The 24,841-nt window shown below is 55.0% G+C and overlaps 2 protein-coding genes across 2 annotated transcripts in view; one reads left to right on the top strand and one right to left on the bottom strand.

Moving 5' to 3' along the window:
* Nucleotides 1–956: 956 nt before the first annotated feature.
* Nucleotides 957–6,644, bottom strand: TMEM106C (transmembrane protein 106C). Its single transcript, XM_040581163.1, has 8 exons — nt 6,553–6,644; nt 5,710–5,935; nt 5,558–5,621; nt 4,850–5,009; nt 4,610–4,750; nt 4,313–4,362; nt 3,963–4,016; nt 957–3,539 (listed from the first exon to the last, which is right to left on the bottom strand). Exons 2-8 carry the CDS (start codon nt 5,906–5,908, stop codon nt 3,377–3,379), a joined length of 831 nt encoding a protein of 276 aa, XP_040437097.1. The 5' UTR covers nt 5,909–5,935; nt 6,553–6,644; the 3' UTR covers nt 957–3,376.
* A 4,891-nt stretch (nt 6,645–11,535) lies between these two features.
* Nucleotides 11,536–24,841, top strand: part of VDR (vitamin D receptor) — a 39,949-nt gene continuing 26,643 nt past the window's right edge. The window contains exons 1-3 of the mRNA XM_040581166.1: nt 11,536–11,573; nt 12,783–12,869; nt 16,049–16,139. The gene's annotated coding sequence lies outside the window, so the exon portion shown is untranslated. The remainder of the gene's footprint in view (nt 11,574–12,782; nt 12,870–16,048; nt 16,140–24,841) is intronic.

The raw sequence follows: 24,841 nt of genomic DNA on the forward strand, positions 1-24,841 counted from the left end.
TGAATGGCTGCGACGACCCCTCGAGTCACGCCGTCCGTCGGGGACCACCGCCTCTTTTCAGCGCCGGCCAGGCAGGCTGCGAAATCAGAAAACCCACGGTCTTATTTATTTATTCTCTTCCCGTAAGACCTATTTTTTAGGTCAGGTGGAGGTGGGAATCTAACTGGCAGGTACGATGGCCCTTCCCTGCAAAAGGGATCTCACAAATCCAGGTATCACGAATCCCCTCCCGCCCCCCCTCCCTCCCCCTCTGTATCACCAGCAGGAGTGCTAATGTATAATACGATAAAAAAAAAAAAATGGTGCTATTCTTGTAAAACAAGTCTGTATTTTTTAACATCCGTTGATACAAAAAACAAAAAAAAAAAAAAAACTTTTGGTGGAAAGTAGAAGTCGATCTGGGCTTTGCTTTTGTCGCTCTCCGGAGGCGGTTGCTGCGCTCCCGCTCCCTTCTCCGCGTCTCTCAGCCATGATAAAGGAAGGGTTTGGGTCAAATCTGCAGCTTTTCTGGGTTGAGGCTACCTCATGCTAAGGGAAAAAAAAAAAAAAACCAAACATATAAATTCCTCAAAAAGGCAAAAAAAAAGGGAGGGGAAAGCCATCTAAATTGACAGATCTTGGAACACCAGGAGCCGACCTTCTGTCCCGCTGCTCCCCTGAACAAAACAGGGGCAAGCACTGGGGACACCAGTAAGGAAACCAGCGGGGAGGGGGATGCTGAGACCAATCGTGATGCAAACCAGTACACCCATGGCCAGGGCCTGCCCTCCAGCCCCCCTCCCCACAGAATCTGTCCATTTTGTGCAGGTAAAAATCCCATTCCAGGGTCTATTTAGCAATACAAAGGGTGGCAGAGCTGGCAGCCATCGCACACTGACGTCTCGCAAGGCAGTTGCGCCTTTAAAGTTTCATAAAAAGTTACATATTTAAATTCTTCTCTTAAACAGGCTTGCTAATTGGAGGAAAAGCCTCAGTACTTGAGGGGTTTTTTATTATCTTAAAGAAAATTAGCCCACTGACCCCACAGGAGTTACAAATGTGCTTGAGCTTTACGTGCAGGATGCAACACGCAGCTGTTGACTGGGGAAGTTTATGAGTTTCATGACAGTGCTTTTGTTAAAGCCTCGGCTTTTTGCATCCGTTGATAGCCGGGGCGCTGCAGTTTTTCATTAAGAGAAATTACAACTTTAAAGGATTAAAAAAAAAAAACACCACTTTTAAAAACGCTACTTTGGGGCCCTCATCTCAATTTTAAACACTCACAGCTGGCAACACAGCAGCAACTGTGCTAAAGCACCTGAGGCAGCCTCCGCAGGGCTGGGATCCTCAAAAAACATTGGCAGAAGAAATTCATTAAAAAGGATTGGGGGGATTAAGAAGGATTTTCAAAATAAAAACGCCCTTTAAAAGGCCAAGTGCTTTGCCACATGACCCAGAGGGCACCCCTAATGATTAGTGCTCCGGCTCACCGCTGCCGGCTGCCACACAACTAATTCAGGGCACAGCCCTTCCCCTGTCTAGCCACGCAGCGGGAGCTTGTGGGAACCCCCTGAGCCCCCCAAAATCACCTGGGTAAAAGGCCCCCAGAGGCGGCTGCTTTCCCAGCCTGGAGCAGGAGAGGCTGCGTCACCTCCGGGGCTGCAGCCGAGGACAGTGGCGCAGGTGGGAAAGGTGACTCGGGGGGGGGGGGGGGGGGGAGCAGGAGGCAGCATCACCCCACGAGGAGAAACCAAAGGGGCCAGGACTGAGCGGGGAAGCTCATGAAACCAGATGGATAAAGAGCAAAGTTTGTGATTTCCTCATTTTCCTGAAGAGTTCAACTCATAAACTGGGGAAGGGTTATAAGAGTCATGCGAGCAGCTCGTGATCGCATCACCCAGGACTGCACAGTGTGACAGCCACCGAAGCCGGGGTCACCCGTCCCACCAGCCCTGGGGGGGGGGGGGGGGGAAGGGAGGTGCTTTGCTGCTCTCTGGGTGAGTTTCTCAGCCCTCGTTCCCCCAAAACCAGCAGCGAGAGGGCACGATCCTACCCAGAGCACCAGCTCCAGGACAAGGAGGAAGCCAGAGCTTTGTCCGAACAAAGGACACCTCGCAGTAACGGGCAACTCGGCTTTAACGAACAGAAATCAGTCCTAGAAACCCTGCTGGAAGGCGCAAGTGCCACTTCTTAAAAAAAAAAAAAAAAAAAAAAAGCAAGGTGTGGCTTTATTTCAAACTCACGCAAAATAAAGATCCTTCATTGAAAAGCACCAGCCCCCGTTTCCCTCGTAGCCTTTACCTGCGCTTTGTTTCCACACACACACATCCCCTCCGCCTCCCACAGGCGCAGGCAGAGAGGAAACACACGGGTGGCTGTAGTGATCACCTTCCAGAAAAATTACAAAGGGCAGAAGCAGAATTAACCCCTCCGAGCTGCAAACGGCGCGAGGCCGCAGTGAGAGCATCGGCAAGTGGCGCTTTCACATCTTTTTTGCCTTAAGAACACGCCAGGAGGCCGGCTCCTGGGAGGGAAGCCTTCCAAAGGTCCAACTCCCACAAAAACCAGTTCAACTCCGCGCTTGTTTGCGGCAGGCACAAGTACAAAGCAACTCCGAGCTACGAGCCCCCTGGTTCTGCACCCCTGAGACCCCGCAGCTGCCAAAGAGGAGGAGAGGAAGGTCCGGAGCAGTGCGGAGGAGGAAGGTCCAGCTCACCAGGAGCCTTCACAGTTCCCCAGCAGTGCTGCACTGAGGCCGCCTTCATCGAGACGGGTGTGTTGGTAGTGCTTTGCTGTAGGTGGCCTCAGCTGCCAGCAAACAAAATCTGCGCAATAAAGCGTGTTTCAAAGGTTTCGCTTCCTTTGCCTCCTCCTAGTGCAACTCAGGGAATGGAAGCCTTACCTGTGCGCTCCCGACAAGGACTATCCCTTTTTAATCAAGGTCTGCTTTGAAACAAGCCAGTGACATGCTACCACAGAACAAAAGTGGAATAAATTAATTGCACAGAACTAATCAGTTTACCCTGAAAAGAGCTGACACGGTGCTAAGCTTCAAAACAGCTGCGAAAAAGGATCTTCAGACCCTAAAGCAGGAAGCTTGAGAGTCCAGTTTCCCTACCAAAAAGGTTCTTCAGAACCAAAGAGGAAGGTGGGCCGAGCAGAACCCCGGCTTTGGGGAGGGACCTGCCTGCTCATGCGTTAACAACATCCCAGGTGGGTTTTGTGGACAGGCAACGCAGCCCAGCTGCACGGGGAAGAGCGTGAAAGGGACACAGAGCTTTCAAATATCTCCTGCTAAAGTCACTTGCGATCCCCCTGCTTCCTTTTGAAAGTTCCTGCTCCCTTCTAGAAGTTCATGTGCACAACCATCTGCCCACGGAAAACATCAGCTGCACCCTCAGGGCTTGCTCTTGGCTTCCCTGGCTGCGCCTTGTGTCGAGAGGGACTGCAGAGGCAGCGGGTCCAGGGCAGCCGTGGAGTTGGTGCTGCAGTCCACGTAGTGGTACGTTTCCAAAGCGCTCTGTGTCATGTGGCCGATGTAAGAGAGCTTCACCGACGTCCTGGGAGGGGGGGGAAGAGCAGTTTAGCGGGGATAGAACCCGCAACAGCAACCCCTCTATTAAAATAAAAAAGCCCAGTGGGTTCTACACTCATCATGTAACCCCGCTTCCCCCTCGAAAGCTGCGGATCCTCTCAGATTTTTGCTCAGGATAGCTCACTGCAGTGGACAGGGATATGCAGAGCAGGCGAGCGCAGCCTCTGGTGCAAGCACCCCTCACGTGAAAGCTCAGCGTGGAGCAGCCTGGTGTCTTCTCCTCCTCCCTATCTTACATTTCACCCAACTGTGTCAACTGGCCTGGATTAAAAGCTGACACTGTGAACCAGGCTGGGGTGCTTGCCAAGCGGAATTTTCTTCGTGTACCCTAGATTTGCTGTGGCAGCACTTCCCTTTTGAGTCAGGAGCCGAACACAGAACCACCTACCTCATGAAGATCACGATGTTATGTACCTTCACCTTGGGGAATGTGCAAAAGTAACTGGAAGAGACCAAAACAAAGAAATAGGTCAGCACAGGCTAAGCAGGGTTGTAGACACACTCGCGTTTCTTGGTATCTTCTGATGATGTTTTCCCTGCGGTGCTAACTCAACTTGAGACACGGTCCAAAAGCCACGTCACAACATCCCGACAAAGTGGCCTGTCAAGTCATTTCTAGCAAACAGTTTCTTGCCAGGAAGTTAGCAGAAAACAAGTAATTTCCAGAACAAATTCTAATTAAGTGAGCTTAAACTTTCCCTCTTCCCCAACTATATACGAAGAGTAGTAAACCCTTACTACACATAAGAGAAGGGTCCTCCCAGCTCCGCCTTCACAGTGAAATTCACCTGTAAAAGAGAAAAATATACTCAGACACAGCTTTAGTACTCTGTTAAATCCACTCCTCTCAGAATATTCCCTGCTGGCTGCTGCCTTTCAGCTGGTGTGCATAAAGCACAGGCTGCTCTAGCCATAAGGCTGTTTTGCCAAGCAAAGGTGTAGACAGACTAATACCAGGTTAACTCACAGTGGTGCACAGGTTTCGTATATTATAAGCATCACCAAAACAAGTTAAGTGCAATGAAAGAGGAGTACCAGTTTGTCACTCAGCGGCTGGATGCTAGAGACGTTGGTGATCTGCTGGGTGCCCACCACAGTGTTCATGTACTGCACCTGGCTGGTCAGGCTGGTCACTGTCACCGAGTAGAAGTTGGAGTTCCTGATCCGTAAGGTGGCCTGGATGGAGAGAGCAGGAAGACACGAGTGGCAGCGACCTTCCTGGCAGCTCAGCGCAGGATTTATTCCCTCGGGAACACAAACATATGAAAATTTTACCGTGATGGCAAGAATAACAACGGAGTTCTTCTTGTCGAACCAAACCTGAACCACTTTAATACCGTCATCATTGACCAGGACGGAGTGTGGGAAGAGGAAGAAGACCACCAGCCCTGATATCAGCAGGCAGAGCAGCACGGAGAGCAGGACATACAGCTTCCTGGAAGAGGCAGGGAAGGGTCACCTCCTTTGCCCTAACGCAGCATCCACGGCTGCAAGAGACATTAGAGCTGAAACCCAACCTAGCCAGCACACAAGGCGTGTTTGTTCTTCCTTGGAAGAGACGCAGAAGTGCTGCTCTAACATTTTCAATATCTGAAATTGCTCAAAACCGTCACTCTTTAAAGAGGTTATTTTTCGGTAATGAGTAACCCAGCAATCATTTTTGCCCCCATAGACTTTTCGCTATCTGCTATTTTTGCTATTGTTAAGGCAGTTTCTTTCTGAGAGCTTCAGTAAAGGGTGTGGGGATGGATGAATGGTGTGAGTAGGATCATTGTTTCCACATTCACCCCACGGTGGGATTTCACAGGATGTATTTAAAGTTACACTTTAAATTGTATTTGTTGGCATACTCCGATGAAAACAAGCCACGAGATGAAGGGGAGGCTGCAGAACGTGTGAAGTGTTTAGCTGCAGCTATAAACAACAAAAGAGCCCTGTTCACTCTTTGCAGAGACGTAATTACTCTCTTTACTACACACTTACGTTCTCTGCGGACGAAGCCGTTGGTCACTGTAGGGTATCAGCGCCACCAGCTCGTTTACCTGCTCTGGAACGCAAAAAGAACGCATTAACCGATGGCACGTGTGTGCACGGTCGCTCACGTAAACGACATTTGATTTTTGTATTTAAGTCACCTGTGGGAATGCAGCCAGTGCCTTGGCAGGTGGGGCAGGTGATGCTGTCCTGACCTGTGAATTCAACATACGGGAACTTGGCGATGTCTTCCACACGGCCTCGGCTGTTGAGTAAGTCATCATCATCATCCTCCTCCTCAGGCTTCTGCCTCTGCCTGGGGGGGGCACCGCTAACAGGGAGGGAAAGCGCAGAGCCCATCGTGGCCACCGCAGAAGTGCAGGCAACCTGTGACAGAGTAAAAGGTTTTGAAGGAAACCCTGAAGTGCGGCCATGGGGAACCACCCCCACCCCACCCCCACCGAGACCCGGCCTCAGACCCCTCAGGGGAACACCCCCACACAGAGACACCCCGGGGGGGTCCGGCACCCAGCACAGGGAGTCTGCCCCCAGCTGACTTCCACAGCACCCTAGGAAGCGAGACACCCTACTTAGGGACACCTCAAGGGGGGGTTGCTGCCAGGCAGCCCCCTTAGAACAGAGTCGCCCCCCCCCCCCCCCCCGAGACAGCCACCCCCCCCAACAGAGGTGGTAGCCCCCCCCTGAACAGACCTACACCCCTGAGGACCCCCCCCAAAAGGGAGACATACCCCTCCTCCACAGCCAGCCATGCCTGTTAGACACCCCCACCCCCCAAAAACCCCCCAGGCACACGCCCCCCAACACCACCTCCTCAAAACACACACACGCCCCCAGAGGCCCACAGCCCCTCCAGAACGAAACTCCCCCCTCAAACGACCCCACAGTGACCTGCCCCCACGGGAAAGCCCCCCGCAGGGACAGCCACAAAGGGTACCCCCAGCCCAGGCCCCACCCCCCCGACCCACGCAGCCGCTCAGACCCACCACCGCTGCCGCCACTGTGCTACCCGCGCAGCCGCCGTCGCTATGACAACGGCGGGAGGCGGCGGTGGGCGGAGCCAGCGCCGGCTCCACCCTTCGGCCCCGGCGCATGCGCACAGCGCAGGGCGGGACGCGCCGGGCACGCCCCCTTGTTAACCCCGCCCCTGCACGCCTGGGCGGGGCATGACGTCACGGCGGGGCTGCCCCCCGCCGGGGAAATGGGCGGGGCCACTAGAGCCCCGCCTGGCCCCGCCCGGGCGTGCCCCTGTCTCAGTGCGCATGAGCATCCGGAGGGGGGCGGAGCCCAGGTCCCCGCCCCTTTGGTGGGGCCGCGGGGCGGGGCCGCGCGGCGCACGCGCCACAGCGGCGCGGGGGAGCGGTGGGCCGGGCGGGGCGGGGCTTTGTGCGCATGCGTACTGCGGGCTGCGCGCGGCCCCGCGCGGCCCCTCCTCCCCCCCCCGCCCCCGCCCCCGCCCCGCCTGCGTCTGCGCCTGCACACAGGCGGCTCCGGGACAGATGCTGGGCTGGGGGCTGCGCTTGCCGGTGGCGGGGGCCCTGGGCCAGTACGAGCCCTGCCCGCACCAGTACGGGGGCTCTGTACCAGTATGATCCCTGCGCGCACCAGTGTGGGGGCCTCTGTACCAGTATGATCCCTGCGCGCACCAGTGTGGGGGGCTCTGTACCAGTGCAAGCCCTGCCCGCACCAGTACGGGGGCCTCTGTACCAGTACGAGCCCTGCCTGCACCAGTATGGGGGGTCCAGGCCAGTACGAGCCTTGCCCGCACCAGTATGGGGGGCTCTGTATCAGCATGATCCCTCCCCACACCAGTATGGGGGACTCCACCCCAGTATGATCCCTGCCCACACCAGTATAGGGCTTCTGTCCCAGTGCTCGTGCAAGCTTGTGCAAGCTTGGACCTGCTTGTGCAAAGCCACGCGTGTTTGTGCAAGACCCCGTGTGCTCGTGCACACTTGTGAGTGCCAGTGCCAGGTGGCGCGGCCACAGGAGGCTGCCCCTGCTGCTGCCAGGCTGTGCGGGACTGCATGTGCTTGTGCAAGACGTGCAAACCCGTGCACATGTGTGCGAGGCCGTGCCAGCCTGGCACGCTCCATCCTTTGCCGCAGCCTCACCGGGCGCCAGCTCACTCTCCCCTGGCGCTGCCTGGGGGGGGTGTCACTCCGGGGGTCTCGGCACTCCGACCCCAGGGTCTGCATCCCAGGGGATGCTCCCACCCCGGGGAAAAGCTGCGGGAAAAACCCAGTTTCCCCTAGATCCCCCCAAAACACCCTGCGGGGTCCCTGCCCTGGTGACAGCAGCACTGGACACTCAATCTTGGCTCTGTCGCCTTTATTACACCCCCCCCCAACTCTCCTGATGTTTTTATTTCTTGTTTTTTATCAGTTTTATGGCTCAAAGGCACTGGTGCAGCAGCCAGTTCAGCCCAGTATCGCCCCCAGCACCCTGCGACCCAGCCATGATGCGCTGCAGCATCTTGGGCATCTCTAAACCTCTAAATTTGGGGGGGAAAAGGGCCCAACCAGCCCTTTCCCCCCACCACCCCCAGCCCCGATGGCTCTGGGACCAGAGCAAGCAAAAACGCCCCGTTCAGGGCAACATTTATTTAATAAGCTTGCTCCTGTGCAAACACTGGTGGGTTTTTTTCTGCTGGTGGGTTTTTTTCTGCTGTGATGAACGTGAGAGCTTAGTGGAAAAATGAATTCCTTCCCCTCATAATCACCCAAACCATCAAAATAAAGTTTACAGCAAAATTAAATATTTCCACCGGCCCCGCGCACTCCTCCCGTGTGGCCGTCAGAACTGCTCTCCCCTGCGTTGCCGATGGAAACTTTATGGATCATTTATTCTCTCCTTCCCAGGAGCAAAATGTCAGGGAGGGGGACGCTTCCCAGCTCGCCTTCCCCCCCTGCACTAATTGCCACCTCCTAATTGAGGGCTGTGCATCTCCCATCACTCCTGAGGAGGTTGTTGGGTGCAGGACTGACCCGTGCGGATGGATGCCTGCATGGGTGGCACGGCAAACCACGTTGAGAGGGGATGGGGAGGGGGGAAACTCACACCGAGCCCCCTGGGGATGGGCTATGGGGCGAGCTCAACCCTATATTAGACAACAGAGAATCCCCAGAAGGGAAGGGAAGAAGCTGCCCCCAAAGACAACGGTGCAAAACCCCACAGCAGCCCCTCTTGCCATGTTGCATCCTGGGTGTAATCCCTTTTTTTCCCATTTTAAGCCTGTTCTCCCACCGAAGCCAGCAGGAATGGAATCGGATGGGGGACGGGGGGACGGGGGGGGGACGGGGGCAGGCCGCACCCCACCGGCGCATCGCCACGTCTGGGTTTTGCAACCACTTCCCAAGAAACCTTCACTCACAGGGGGATGGAGCAAGCATGTGAGTCACCCCCGGGAGAGCCGGCTCCGTCCTCCCCCCCCCCCGGGCGAGCAGGATGGGCTGTCACCGCTCCCGGGAGCCGCCAGCACGCAGCCCCTTCCCCAGAGCCGGTGGCATTTCCAGCCCCCTTGTCTTTGTGCTTTTTGCCCTCGTCTGTGTGTCCATCAGGGTTATCTGGGGAGGTGACGTGACTTGGCTGCGCCCTTGGCTGAGGAGGGCTTCAGTTCCTCCCACTCAGCATCCCACCCTGCTTGCTGAGCCATCACCATCCTCCCCCAGCCCCGCTGATCCGCAGCCCCGACCCACCGGGCTGAGCGTCCTTTTCCCCAGGCTGGAGCAGCACAAAGGTTCATGGCTGCAGCTCCTGGCCACCGTCCCCACCCCAGAATTAAATCCTCCTGCATCTCTGCGCACCCCCTGGCTCCCACGTGGGAGGGATTTTGCAGCCCACGTGCACAAGGATGTGCAAGTCACGGGGGCACGATGGTGAGCAGAGCAGCACCAGGATTTGGCCCCGATTCCCTTGTGCAAGGTGGATCAAAGCGGGAGAAGCAGCGGGAGAGCAGCTGTAACCACCGCAGGTCACGATGGAGCAAATAAAACCTCTCACCAGCTACAAGCCTCCTCTTAGCTGGGGGCACCAACCCAGTGGCGGTGGCAGGGGAAGGGGCTTCAGCAGAGCGATGTTTTACGGGGTTGAGGAGCACGTCACACCGGTCCAGGCAAGGCGAGGTCGGGGGGGACCCCCTGTGCCGAGGCTTGGGATGTATTTTAACGTTCAGGAGGCTGCACCGGTGCTCAGCAGCGGTGGGATGGGTACGTGCAGCCTCTCCCACGCCAAGTCGCCCGAACCCCCCCCCACAGCCCCCTCCCCAGCCTGCTGAAAAAGTTCTGCGCCACTAAATTGTCTCCAATGAACTCCCATTTCTTCCCAGACGTTGTTTTTTCTTCTTGGCCTCATTAAATCAATTTGAAAACAGTTAGCAGAACGCTTTCCCCACGCACACAAGAGCTGTTGATCCCGGTGATTGCAGCAGGGGGCGGTGATTGCTGTCTGCCTCCCTCGTGTGCACTGGGGGCTCATTTTCTCAGGGGATTTTGGGTTTAGGGAACACTTAATAAACTCTGGGAGCATCACACAGGCCTTTCTTGAAGCATTTCTTGCTGCTTTAGTGGGTGTTGCTGGTGGCCACACCCCGGGTGGGTTTTTGAGGATGGAAAGGGAAAAACTGCCAAGTGTCCTGAGTTCTCTAGACTGGGGGCATAATGTGCCCGGGCAACGGAGCAGCTTTGGGCTGGGGCTGCGACAGCGGCTGAACTGGCTCAGCCCAAACCCCTGTGCTTGGAACCTGTCTCACGTCACCGGCGAAGGAATTTTGGGTGGTCAGGTTCAGTACTGGCAACCCAGCTGGTTGCAGTATCCCAAATACCTCCAGGTCCCGCGGGAGCAGCCGAACCCCCGTGTCCTGCAGGTCCCCGGACCTGCGAGGGCTTCACACAGGCTGTGTCCATGCTTGGTCCGTGGGACCCCAGGCTCTGCCACGAGCTGAGGGTGGCTGTGGGGCCGAGCAGAGGCTGCCAACAGCCACGGCTCTGCCAGGAACCTGCCGGCACTCGGAACCACACTGAGGCCCTGCCTGCTGCCTGCAGTCCGGAGGCAGGGGATGAATCAGCTCTCTGCCCTTAATCTGATCTAAACACCAGGAAAGCACAAGGCAGCCATAATCAGATGGAGGTTTTGCAGTGTGCGATAGGGCTCTCGGGTGTCACCCTGAAAAGAGGAGAGGAGGGAGAAGCCCAGCAAACGCTACAGCTGCCTGAGCAGGATGGTTTTTTTTGCCAGGCTCGAGTACAGGGTGGCTTCTTGCTTGGAAATCCAGGAGGGCAGCAGCCTCCGAACCGCCGCCAGCCCCAGGCACAGAGCTGTGCCATGTCCAGCTGCCAGGAGGACCCGGAGCAAGGGGAGTCTGGTGGGGGCACCCCAGTGTGCCCAGGGCTGATGCTATGGGGGGGCAGTTTGCCCGGGAGTGCTGGGGGGGGGCACTATTGTACCGGTGGTGTTTGCCCTGCCCCAGTAAGGCGCTGACCGCAGGCCAGCAGGACACGGGTAAGCTGCCCAAGCCCACCGGGCCTCCTGTAGGGGTTATGCTCCCCGCAATTCCAGGCGGTGGCTCTCCAAAAGCCCCCAGCTGTGCCCCTGGAGCCCCCGGCAGAGCACAGGGCTCCCCACAGGCCCCGGGAGCGGGGCAGCACGGGCAGGCTCAAGGGGGACACCGGGCCGCGCAGCGGGGTCGCGGCGGGGGGGGGTCCGCCGGTCGGGCAGCCCGGGGGAGCCCCGCGGTGCGGCGGCCACGTGCAATCTCCCGCCGTCCCCCGCCACGCCCCTAAGGGGCGAGGACCCACGCAACACAGACCTTATATGGTGCTGGTGGGCGGTGTCGGAGCGGGCACGCCTTCGAAGGGGCGGAGTGGAGGTATTGCCGCGCTGTCATTGGCTGGGGCGCGGCCCGGAGGCGTGGCCCCGACGAGGGGCTGAGCGCGGAGCCGGCCGGTTCCCGTCAAAAGGCGGCCCCGGGGCGGCGGGGGGGGAGGGTTGGTCGGCGCCCGGAGCGCAGGTACCGGGGCCCGGGCTGGGAGCACTGGGGACCCGCGGGGACCCCGTTGTTGAGGGGAAACCCCCGCTCGGTGCCCACCGTGGGCCGGGTCTTGGGGGTGGCAGTGGCTCTGGTGGTCGCTGGGATGTGGGCGGACCTGACCGGGGGTGGGTGGGGGGCGGCTGTTGCTGTGGAGAAGCCCTCAGCGCAACCCCGCGGTCCGGGGGACATGGGTGTGGGTCGCCCCCGGGTACCCTCTGCGCTTTCCCTGCCGGTTAGAGGGTCCTGTGGGGGTATGGGGGTGCGCTAAGCCCCCCTGAGAGGTGGGGGTGCTGGGCCTCCCCGGGTGCTCTGTGTGCTCCCTGGTTGGGGGTCTCACATGGGCATGGGGGTCCCAGTTTTCCCTATCTTGAACTGGGGGTCCTATGCATGTTTGGGCCCCCCATACTCTTTGCCCACCCCCAGGCTGGGGGTCCTGTGTGAGACCCCCTGACAGCTCGTGTCTCCCCTCAGTTGGTGGCTCACAGGGCGGACAGAGGCTTCCCCTGCCAAAACTGAGGTCCCTCTAGGGTTGAGGGGGTCAAGAGCCCCTCTCTGTGAGTTGTGGGGGTGGCTCCTGGCTTTAGGGGGGCCAGGGTCCCCCCAGTGCTGCTCGGTCTAGGGTCTGACCACCCCTTGCTGCACCCAGGAATGAGGGTTCAGCTTGGAGCTGGGGGGTGTCCTGGGGCTGAATGTGACTGTTGGGGGTGCTTTGCTCCCCCCCAAAATTCTGGCTGACTTAACCCTTTCTGGGCTGGTTGGCAATTCCCCCGGGGTCAGCATGAGGATGGGGAGAAGCTGGACCCAGTCCACTGGTGTGAACCCTCCTGTTCCCCTCTGCGGCCCTGAGCCCCTTCCCCTTCTGTCCCCTATCATGGGATGTCACCCCTGTCCCCTCTCCCCATGCTCTGTCCCTCTCTGGGCCTCCCCAAACCCTTTTTGGGGGGGGGCTCTGAAGCTGTTGAATTATCTGGTTGCTGTTGGGGTATCAAACTGATGTTTTAAGGTTTCCAGCCTGTTCCTTATCAACAGGTTTCTGATTCAGATAAGTGCCTGATCAGTGATCAGCTTTAAAATGCGTCTTAAACTTAATCTCTCAATTAAGTGTTTTTTGAAGTGGGGCGAGGAGAGATCTCAAAGGCCGGGGGGAGACCCCAGCGTGGCAGTAATTGCAGTTGTTTAATTCCCCAGTGACTTTTCATCTGTCTGTGAGCGATCCCGTTGGATGTGACTGCCAGGATCTTTCATCTGCGAGTTCCCAGCATAAAGAAAGTGAAGGTACCGGGGATCTTCCTGCAGCTCCCGCGTGAGGGAGGGGGGTTCTTTTTCCCTGGGCCAGCGCCGAGCACCCAAAGGGACCTGGTGGTTTGCGGGTGGCTGGCATAGGGCAGGTAGAGGTGCCTGCTCTCTGGGGTAAGCTGCTCCTTCCCCTCTTTTCCCCCTTAGTTGAGCCTGGGGCTGGAGCCTTCAGCATTAAAAGTTTCTTCAGAAACTGGTTTTCACGAGAAGCCAGCCCTGGCTTTGCAGCATTTTGTGGCGTGCCCTCCTCCCACGTGAACTGGGCAGTGACTCATCTTCCTCCAAGGACTCGATTAAAGGAGCACCAGCGATTCGGGACAACGTGCCTCCTCTCCTGAGGGGAGGCAGATGTCTGCTCAGGGTCCAGCTCTGGTCTGCAGACCCTGTTGGTGCCGCTTCCACGTCTGCTGGGGAGTGACAGCGAGCCGGGCTGCCTTGGGTCAGCGCTCTGAGTGCCCCTGTGACAGGAGGGGGGAATGTCTAACCTGTCAGCTTTGGGGAAGGAAGTTAAGGCTATAATTGCTCATTTGAATAAAACCTCTTTTGCCTCCTCCAAAGCAGCCAGTTAAAACTGAGTCAAATCAGATCGGGGGGGGGGGTTGGTGGCTGTCGACTGCGCTGCAGCTTCCGGATGGGCCCTGTGAAAGTGCTTAACTGGGAGTGAGGGCAAAAAATATAACGTGCCGGGCTGAGGTAGCGCTGGGAGCCATGTGTTGGCATGGTGTGGCTTGGGCGGCTGTCCCCTGGCACCACATGCCCTGAGGAAGAGGATGAGGAAGGCCTGTCAGGTGCAGGAGGCATTGGCAGACGTCTGCCAGAGGTCTTGCTTGTCTGTAAACAGATGGGGTGTAAGATCTCGCAACGGGATTTTTGAATAACAAAGGCACAAATCACAAAAATAGGTTTTTCATCGGGCAAGAATTTGCCTCGGGTCGGTTAGTCTTTCACTAGATGTTTGTTTCCCGAGTCCCACTGTACTTAAGACAAAATAACTGGATAATCTAGCCTCTTTTTTTCCATTTAATAGCTAACTGTGGAGAAGCGGCTGTCCCTCTCCCCCTGTGGCTAGAGGTGTGCTCAGAAACAATTTTTAACCTGCTGTTGCTGAGCCGAAGCGAAGACAGTCTGGCCCGAGCTTCCTGTGGCGTGCAAAGGGGAAATGCTGAAATCTGAAGTGATTGGGAGAGGAATAATTGGAGTTAAAGGTGGCTGGAAGTGGGTCTGTCTCGCGTGGGATGTCCCAGCGTGAAGGGGTAGGGGGGAAGCCGTCAGCCGAGCTGTGGCACATCATCCCCTGCTTGTGCAAGGGAGTGTGAGCCCGTGACGGCGTGCCGGCTCCGAGGGGAAGGGGATGTGCACGTGGGGTGCAGGGTGAGATCTGATTGCTCCGCCGTGAACCTCCTCAGTCTAATTATGGTCACAAATGAGGGCAACCAGCTGATGCTGCAGCTGGAGAAAAGACACGCGTGGCTGCAGCAGGCATGGGGGCTGTTCTGTGGGTGGGCATTGGACACTGCTACAAGGGACTTTCCTAAAACTAAGTTATGTGGGAGGAATTAAATCCCACTTCTGTGGAAGGAGACGTCATGTGTGGGGTGTCCTGTTTTGGCAGCGTCTTGTGGGCAGTGGGTTTTACGTGCTGCCCTTCTGTATTTGAATATGACGCAGGCGGCGAGTCAATAAATGCAGGTGACATCTAAATAACAGTATCACGTTGGTGGGGATGTGTCTAGGTGCTGGGTACGGTCTTGTCCCATCCCACAGGACTGACCTCTCCCAGAGCTGTCCGCGTCGCGGTTCCTCCTCGCAGCTGGAGGTGCCGGGAACCCGTGATCCAGGCAGCATCCACCACAGTTACGGTTATCGACGGCAAGCCACTTCTGCAGGAGGTGGCTCTGCTTCTATCGACTCTTTCATATAGCTAGAAAGGGGGTGGTTCCCCCTTTGGGTAACCTCCTGGTTACGTCTCTTGGGTAAGAGATGGCAGCGGAGCGATTCAGTGCTCTGCTCCGGGGCTTGCGTAACCCGTGTGAAACGGCTCACGCTCACCACGCATCACTGAGGCAGACAGATCGGGGGGGGCAAAACAACCGCTGCGTTTTCAGGCGGCGGGTGAAAGTTGTTGCGACAGCTGGCTGCTCACCTCGCAGCCCACGGAGGGCAGGCATGGAGCATCTGGTTTCTGTTGACTGTTTTCTTCCCACTCATGTGAGAGGGTGTTTCAGGAGACCCTGAGGTGACAGCTTCTCGGTTGCCTGCTCCAGTGTCATGGTGAACACGTTCCTGCACGTGAACACCCCCTGCTACCTGCCAACACTCTGTGGTGGGGAGGAGAGGCAGTGGTGTTAATTTAGAACCCTTTTGTGAAGGTGGGGGTTAAAATGTAACCCCAAAATGAGAGAAATGCAAATGGAACGGCTTCTTAAAATAAATACATAGACCTACAATTTACTGCTGACCATTAATGCAACAATTAATTATGGGAAGCATCCTTCTGATTTGGGCTGTTTGCGTTAAATTTTGTCTCTGAGGTTGTACCCCCCATGGAGGAGGACAACGGAAGAAGCAGGCAAAAATGGAGTTGGGATAGGTGATTGTTGTAGGTCCCTTCCAGTTGAACTATGCTATTCTAAGAATGAAAATTTTTTTTTTTTTTTTTTTTGGACAAGACCTGCGGTGTTAGGCTGACAGCCTGTGGGGACAGCTTGTGCCCCTGGGGTTGGGAGAGGGGAGGACGGTTAAACCAGGGCTTGAGGAACATAAATGGCAAAGGGAGCAAAAGTCCAAGGAGATAAGGAAGGCCAGAGGTTCTCCAAGGCTTTAAAACTGAGCTTCTCAGCAGTGACCTGGAGAAGCAGATGTGATGGCTGGGGAATGGGTCTGTTACAGTCGAGAGACCTTGGTGTAGCTTGGCTGAAGGACCCGTGCAGCAGGGCATTCGCCGGTGCCACTCTCACCTTCCTTTTAAGCGTTTGCTGAATCAGTTGCAACTCAAATACAGTTTTCTTGCCTGCGGTGTTTAACGGCAGTATCAGTGTAAAGCTCGTATGTGTAAGTGGATTTTTGCTACTAATAAATGGTAACGGGATGTAAAAGTGATGAAAAACAATACCTGGAACCTTTATCTGTATATCTAAAAGTAGTTTCCTCATTGCCAGGAATACATGCTGTCTGCCCAAGGCGTCAGGACCTGCTGACGTGACTTCTGAGCTGTGATTATTATTTTTTTTCCCGGTCAGTGAGACACTGGTGAGTGAATCTTCTGTCTTAAAAGTCCTCTGTGTGTTCATGGTTCCCAGGGGTTTTTGGTGGGAGCATTGGTGTGCTGGATGAGGTGAGTTGGGTTGAAAAGGGCGTTCTTGGCACATGATGCCTTTCTGCTCGCTCTCTTGAAAAGTCTGTGCCTCTTCCTAAGGGTTTGCACACCCGACGCCGGTGCTCCCCTTTGCCACGAGCCTTTCCATCCCGACTCCAGCCAGCTGGCTGCCCGGCTCGCGTAGGTGCTATTTCAGTTTCTCAATACCAGGCTGCAACGCACAACACCTCTTGCTTTATCGGTGCTCTTACTCCTCCAGCTCACTTGGGCAAGAAGCCTCCCACAATCGGCTGGTGCGATGGGCGAGGTGATCGGTGGTGGGGGCAGCGACGGTTCCCCTCCCTCCCGGCCGCGCCGGCATCCTGTGCTGCCCCTCACCCGCTGCCAGGTGCGGGATGGGGCGTGGGGAGCTGTGTGTCACATCAGGTGAAGTGATGTGTCTGTAAAGGCTTTGCTTCTCTCTGCTGCAGGGATGTGGATGGTGCTGACTTGGAGGGTTCCGTTAAAAATAAGCACTCATAGCTCCATAAATACACCCGTTCAACAGAACGCAGATAAGATACAAATGAGGTCTATACTTAGATTTGCTTAGTTTTGCGGAACGAAGTGTCCTTGATCAGACCTGGGAGCGTTGGCTCACCTTTGTGTCCCCAGAGGGGTGGTCAGCACGGGCTGCCATGTGTGGAGCTTGAACGTGATGCCCTGGGAGACACAGACCGAGAAGCACTTGTCTCTCCTCCGTCTGTGTCTTCCTGAGGTCCTCGTGCCCTCCTGGACAGGACACTGCGCTTGGTGCTATTGTCACCAGGAAGAGAGACTTTATTTCTGTAGTCTGGCTTATGCTGTATGCGGAGATGCTGCTGACTGGTTCCCAGTCCTGAGCTCACGCCGCTGTTCTGGGGACTCTTCCGTGAGGAGGAGAGCCCTTCCCAGCCCAGCAGTCCTGGCTCGTTACTTTCCTCTGCCCTTTTGTCCTGGTGTCTGGGTGCAGGCAGTTCTTGAAAGTCCATTTATCAGGCACAGACAGGTACAAGTTGTGCTCTCACTGGCACGCTCAAAGGAGAGGCGATGGTTTTCAGAGGTCTCTGCTTCCTGCTCAGACATTCGAGTAATTCTGTGGTCTGGTCAGTGTTGGACAGAGGAGAAGAAACCTGTTTGTGCTCTGGGTGGCCTCCCACACTGTCCTCTGTGTTGACACTGCGTGTCACTGGGAGAGGGCACAAAAACCAATGTAGGTGGGTTGCCTGATGCTCTTGAAAGATAAACTGTCCTTCGCCATCGCGGGGTGGGAGACCCTGTGCCTGTACCAGAACCACTGACAGGCACGATGGAGCTACTGCACCGCAGGAAACACTCCCTTCTGTTTGTTTTACTTGTCATGGATGACAGAATTTCAAGCCGGTGAAGTATATTGTGACACTGTGACCATGGTTGTGTGATCCCTGCTGCACAAACTTGGCAGGGGAAAAGACGAGGTGGGATCTGAGGCAACGCACCAACAGCACTGCATGCCTAAATCGATGGATAATACGTTGATCTAATCATAGGAAGGGTGATGCTTAACTTCTGGCAGGTCAGAGGCAGCGCTTAGTGGGTTCCTCTGCTCGCGGACACCGCAGTTGCAAGTGCAGAAAATGTCATTTCTGTTTCTTTCTGCAGCCCAGACATACCTGGTCGGAGTGCTTTCTGGTCCGGGACAAGCTGAACTGAAAATGGCTGATGTGGGGGAATGGGATTGCTACAGCTCATCTCTGGGAAGGAGAAAAGCAGAATTACCCACAGATTTCTTAGTAGAGGGAACAATTTTAACCCTGCTCGCTCACTTCCTTAAGCAGCAGTAAAATTGCTGGAGAAGGAACTGCTTGTCAAGGGCAGGGCATGACTCTGCCTTGGCATCACGTGCTGTGGCTGTGCTTAGCTCTGAATTTACCTGTCTGCTCGTCCAGACAGGCAGGAGGAGCAGAGACCTGGGAGCCAACTGCTCCACGCAGGCTGCCCGGGCACCCGCTGCAGGTAAACAGCTGTCCCGGTCTGGGGGAGCAGCCTGGCTGGCTGGGGGGGGTGGGGGGGTGGGTCTGACCTCTCCTTAGGGCCCCTGGCCTGCAGCAATAGGCTGTGATTCTGACCAAAACTTCACTTCAAGGGGGAAAACGGCAACTAGTGCAAAGGTTTAATGGTCACTGGGCTTGTTTTAGCTTTTATCTCCTTGGTGAGAGGTGATGTGCGGATGTCCTCTTAGTTTTGTCTGACTTCTGGCTTTCCTTTTGCTCTTGCACCCACCCCTTTTAGCTGGGTGCTTTTGCCTCTTCTAACCTGTGGCTGCTGCATTTCTACTTCTCCTTCAGTCAGCTGATAGAGATTGACTGAGAAATCACTGCTTTGCCTGTGGCTGTTCAGGAAACTGAAGTTTGCAGGAGCGCCTGGGCTGGAGAGAGGTATGGGTGCACGGGCTGGACTTCAGCACGGCTGAAAGGTGAGAGACAAGAAAGAAAATAAACAAGTAATGAATGAGGAGGCATCGCTACGACGAGCTGAGCCTCTGGAGCTCGTGCACAAGACAGATCCCTTCTGAGGAGCTGGTGAGGGTTAGTCTGGTCCTGGGGATGTTCACTTGTAGCTCCTACCCTTTTGCATCTGCGTGCATGCAAATATTCCTGGCTGTGGGATGGCCTCGGAGATGACATGGCTGTGTTCCGGGGTTTTTTTCCTCCCATAAACTGGAAATACCCACTGTGATGCTCCAGCTCCGTCCCTCTGGTGCAAGCAGGCCCAGGGATACACTGATTTTTGGGTCTCGTCTTGCCCAAAAGCTGGCAGTTTCCATGGTCGTATTGTAACTTCCTGCTTGATTGCAGTCATGAGGCTTTCAGTCATGTTATGCTGTGTATTGGGAGCTACATTTTATTTTCTAATTAACAACAGGATTCTTGTAATGCCACTTACTGTCTGTTGTAATACCAAATTCCTGGGAAATGTGCTCGATGGTGAAGCTGGATCGCTCTTAAAAAAGTGGGGAAGGCTTCTGTGTTTATCTAGGTCTTGTAATGAGGGCTGGTCAAGGCTTGTGTTTCTATGGTGTTGTTTTAGGGTGACTAATCCATCACAAATCAACTCTTCTGTCACTTGCTGCTTCTTAGACTGCAGCTTTCTCCAAGTCGGTGTCTTTCCCCACCCTAATAAATAATGGGAATAATAAATATTTAGGAAATAATGCAGCTGAGTAGGAAAGCTGTAACTAGAGCAGCTTGACAAGCCTAGATGGATGCAAGGGGCTTTAAAAGTTATTTTTCCTCTTTCATGGGAGGGTTTTGCTTGCCCCAAGGTAGATTTGTGAGTGTGGCTGAGTGGCACCTTGCAGCAAACATCTAACATAATCTGCTTCCAGCACAGGTTGACCAAAGCCGCCAGGTCTCTACTTCTGGGAATGACCTCAGACGTTGTCCTCTATCTCCAGGAATCTTAGTAAATTAGTTTATTATTTCAAAGGCCACTGGAGCAGATCAGCAGCCTCAGAAGGGCCCTATCTTTTGCATGTACGTTATGACCTCGTGAATCCCAAGACCTTGAATTCTGGACCCTTCCTGCAGAGCTCTGGGTTGGTGCCTTGCACAGAGGAGCTGTTCTGCAGCCCAGCCTTGATATCCGAGTGCCGCTGGCGTGGCTTGCCTGGCTTCATGCACTTATTTCAAGCAAGCCCGGGGAATGCGTGTGTTGTAATATCTGACCTGGTTGTGTGGGTTTAGCTGTGGTGTTAAAAGGAGCTCGCGTGGCTCTCCCAGCCCTCCTGTCCTCTCCTGGGCAGTCTGAAACCAGCCGGGAGCCACTTCTGCTGAAGAGTGGCCGTTCAGCTCCTGGCACTTCCTCAGAGTCGGGGCATGAAGATTTAAACTCTCCTCTTCAGCAGAGTTTCAGTTCCTCTCCCAAATGTAGGGCATGTCTTCAGCAGATCATTATGTCTATGCAGACTTCAGTAGCACTTTGCAGCTTAATCAGCTGAAGTTTTTCCTCCGTCTCTAGCAAAAAAACCTCAAGGTAGGCTCGATGCAATAAATGAAGTATTTTCATTATTGAAGTTGCTGGGGAGTCCCTGGGGGTTTGTGTATTCTTGGTGCATTTTCACTCTCTGGTGGAGAGTGATCGAGCAATTTGCATTCTTAGCAAGAACCTGTTTGCATATATTTCGAAATAAGGGATAAGCTCTTAAGGAGTGTGGTATTTGCCACATGCAGGGACAGCTCCTTTCTGTTGGCCTTTGTCGAATTTCTGGAATACGAGCAGAAGGGTTCCTCATCTGTTTTTACCCTGGAATTAGTGGTTGGGAAACAAAGGCACAGATGAAGCACACAAGTGATTTGGAGCAAGAGGGAAGGGATAATTGAAATCTAGGAAGGGTTCAGGTGCCACTAAGTGTCATAGGGAGGCATCTGTGGAAATAATTGCTGTTCTGAATTTGTTTGAGCAGAATATTCCCTTTGACTTGTCCTTGCTGTGCCCTGCAATTACCGGGTGCGCGTGTGGTGGTGTTACTTGGAGGCACAACGGTACAGGCAGAGCAACAGTGATATCAGCATGGAAATCATGTTGACTAAGCTAAAGACAGGCTTTCCATTGGAAGCATTAGCTTGGAGAAATAACTCTTCTAGATAACAAGTGAAAATGTGAAAGGAGGAAATAGCTATTATGTGCTACTCCTGTCTGTAGTTAAAATTATAAGCCAAAGGGGTAGGAAAAGCAGAGACATCTGCTGCCGATAATTTGTGAATGGGTTAGGGTTACAGCACCTTAATGCCAAACACTGCACAGTACAGCTGGTGTAGATTTAATTTAGGAGCCTTTTCTGCGGTTGGAAATGCTTCCCGCTCTGCGATCCTGCCGGATTGCCATCCAGGAGCCCGGGGTGGGTGAGCAAGAAGCAAGAGCTTCTGCATCCCTTGGCTGAGGACGCAGACGTGCACGTGGAGGTTGCTGTCTTTAAATGTCAATAAAACCATAGCAGGCCAAAGAAGTGCCAGCTGCACTGGCTGCGGTGCTGGAGGGAGAGGCTGTGCCGGTACACGTGTGCTTGTTCACTGCACCCATCCGAAGAGCAAACCAAGTTCTGCTGCTTATGGCTCAGCAGCAACGGCCCCGCAGTGGCCTCAGCTTGCCGTGGGGTACCTTCGGTAGCTCCAGACTTGATTTTTCTTTTCTCTGGGATTTTTATTGCTAGCTTCCCATAGCTAACTTTATTCTACAGCTCGTGAATGCCTTAGGACAGTCGAACAGGATGTCCTGCAGTCAAGGATCAGGCTAAGCATGACTTTTCTCCACTTCCCCAACCGGCAGTAAGTCATAAAAGACGGGGGTGGGGGGGAAGGTCTTAGCGGGACTAATTATTTTCTGTACTTTGTCCCTCTGTTTCTCCTGACCTAATGAGTACTTGGGGTAGGGATGATGCTGGCTGATAGCTGGCCTGCCTGAAGCGGTGTCTCCCAGAGAAGCAGGCGGGGAGCTCCCTCAGCCTCCTCCGGAGCAGACCTGCCGTAGCTTTGCAGGGCTCACGAGGAGGTCGGTTGGGTGTGCCGGAGGCTCTTCCCCCACATCTGGGCAGAGTGTCCTGTGGGCTGCTTTGGTGAGTCAGAGGGGAAGTTGGACGGGGCCGAATCCTTCCCGTGAACTGGCATTTGTGCATCTATTTTCCTGGTGACTTCAAAGCTGAATGATCCTCTTCCAGCACCCGCTTCGGCCCCTGGGTCACGAGAATGAGCGAAAAGTGGGTTTCCGCGCCGGTGCCAAACCGGCCGCGGTGCAGTCAGCATTACACGCGTCCGTCCGCGGTGGGAAGGAGCCTGTAGTAACTGCTTGGCTGACGTGTGGCATGTTCATGCTTGCACGTGTTCGCTGTGTCTGCAGACCAGTTTTGACAAAGGGGAGCACTTGGGGGTAAACACACACAAACCAAACCCCTTGGCTGCAGCAGCGTTGACCATCCCCACCCCTGTGGGTGGTTGCAGCACCTTTGGGCATAGTGACGCAGGTGCTCTGGGAAAAAGCTGTGATGACTGCAACTTGTCACACGAAGCAGTCTGTCACCCAGCCTGCATCTTCCCTGGGCTCTCCACCTTGGCAGAGCTGCTCGCCAGGGTGGCAGCCCACTGCAGCCTGCTGCCGGGAAGGTTCTAGGCTGACCCAGCTGTGCTGGAGAGCTGGAAAACGCTCCTGTCGAGCCTCACGTCAACTAAGCTGCTGAGGTGGTGTGTCTCCCACTGCTGGGCTAGCTCTGGGAGAAGGTCCACGTGCACTTTCAGAGTGTGGAGTGGAGTGGGGGGGGGTCAGTAAGCTGGGAAAACCTGGTGTCTTTCAGGTTTTTCTAGCGGAATAAAAAGAATAAAATGCCCCTGTCCTGTCCTGGATGCAGCGTAACAGGATTTGGCAGAGATCAAGGGACCGTGTTTTAGGTAGCGCACAGAGGCCATTGTGCCAGAATTTTAAACTCCGCTTGTAAATTCAGCGCTGTACCAGGGCCCAAGCTGTTATTGGGGTGATCCAGTTTAACATCTTGCAGCTGCCTTTCCCCTTAAATCACAAACACACGCAGCAGCTTCAGAGCGAAAGAAAACCAACGCGGCTTCCATTGCGTGGACCCGCCGAGCTTCCTGGCCCGCGAGGCGTGGGTTCGGCGGCCGCCGCTGCGTCTCGGTCGTGACTAACATCCTCCCGTGGCACGGCTCAGGAAATGAGGCACCGTGCACCCGCTGGGCTGCAGGCACGGTGTCCCCGCTCCGGGAGGTGCCTCGCGAGCTCCTCTCTTCGCGAGGTTGCTGTTCAGGCGGGGTGTGTTGAATGGGAAAGGGCTTTTGCTCCGCGTGGGTTGCGTCCTGGGAACGCGGACCCAGGAGGTGCTGCTTGCCTCGGTGAAAGGCCGTGGAGCAGGCAGGGGGTCCTGGCGGGCAGGACAGGCGTCCCCTGCCAAGCACGTGCCTGCACAGTTGGCTTTTTGCTCCTGCAATATGTGCAGGTCGGGCAGGGAAACCGTGGTCCATGGGGATGCCCTTTCTCATCTGAGGCGCCAGGGATGTCTATCGAATGGTTAAATACAACTTTTTTGAAGCGCCAGCTGCTAGGAGGATCTAGTGAGCAAGGAATATTGCTGTGTTTGTGTGATAGAGAGGATAACGGGCTCTGTGGGGGCTGAATACCGTGCTTGGCCTCATCCAGCACGTGGGACCGTCGTCTCCTCCGTGTCTAACCTTGGCTTTGCGAGGGCCGGGAGCTCCGAAGCTGCCAGGCTTGTTTGTTCCCCTCTGATTTCCTGCTCCCTGCTTTCCCCCTCCTGGGGTGTGCTGCCCCGGCACGGGTGTGTTTGATCTGCCTTGCTGTTTGCTCTATCGGTTGGCAAACTTTCACCCTTCCCTCTCCTTATTTTGCTGCTCTTATCTCAGGAGCAGCCAGAGCTGCTGTAAATCGCCTCTTCCTCTGCGTCGGGGGGATCTTCTACTGAAGAACCATCTCTTGGGCACCGGCAGCCCCTGTGGTTTGGGTACTGAACGGCAGAGAGGGTAGGGAAGGCTCAGATGAGGCTGGCAGAGGATTCTCCCACTTTCCGGTTCCACCTGAAAGCGGTCGTGGTTTCCCATAACAGGGGAAATAGAAATTGTTTAGCCCATTCCTGGAACCCAGCCCTGCTGCACGCTAATGGAAAGGGATGCAGGGCCCTGAGCGCCCACCCCCTCCCCCGGGCATCGTGGTGCTGCTGGAGCCCAACTCTGGGGTCACCAGTGCTCCCCAGTTTGGACCCAATTAGACCTGCAAAGGGAAAGGAGCCATTGCTCCAGTTCAAACTGGTGGCGGCAGTGGGGTGGGGAATGGCCAGTCTGTGGGAATGGTCGGTTGTTTTTTTGGGGTGTGGTTTTTTTTTTTTTTTTTTTGGTCTGATTGAGTAGTTTTGGATTTTTGTCCTAGAAAACAAAAATTCCTGCTGCTGCGGTTGGTGTAGCTCATAGCCATGTATCCTTAAATAAATGTGTGGTACTTACAGGGCTGTTTTGCACGATGACAGGTTGTGAATCATTGCTCGCAGCTTTCTTTGAAATCCAGGTTCATGAGAGCAACGCTTTGCTGAAACCGTTCTCCTATCTCTAAGCTTGTTTTGGTTAGTTTTACTCTGGAAATGTTTTTGGGCTCTGGATTCCTAAAGGAATCAGTGTTGCAGATGTGAAGTGTTAAAATGCAGCAGCTCCTTCTCCGTGTGATGTTACAAGCAGTTTAGGGCCTTGCTTTATTTTTTATTTTTTTTTTGTGATTGTGGGCATTAGGAGCTGGTTTAATCTAGAGAGGGAGTTTCAGACAAGGAGGCAGGGGTCTTGGATCAGGAGGTCTCTACTGAAAAGACTGCTGAGGAAGGTCAAAAGCCTGATGGAGCCCATGGTGGCCCGTGACTCAATGCTGAAGGATGCTCCACCCTTCCCAGTGCATGTTTCCAGTTCCCATGCTGCAGCGCTTGCAGGTCCTTCACCACATTGAAACTCGCTGTGTTCCAGGCTGGCTCTTGCCTCTTTGCTGTGTTTGCTCCTCGGGGCAGGGACGGGGTGGGGGGTGTGGGGTCTGTGGGCGCTCCTGCAGTGCTGCAACTAAATGTTTCTCTCTGTTACTACTC

Source organism: Falco naumanni (assembly GCF_017639655.2).
Source record: "Falco naumanni isolate bFalNau1 chromosome 20 unlocalized genomic scaffold, bFalNau1.pat SUPER_20_unloc_1, whole genome shotgun sequence".
NCBI classification, from domain to species: Eukaryota; Metazoa; Chordata; class Aves; order Falconiformes; family Falconidae; genus Falco; species Falco naumanni.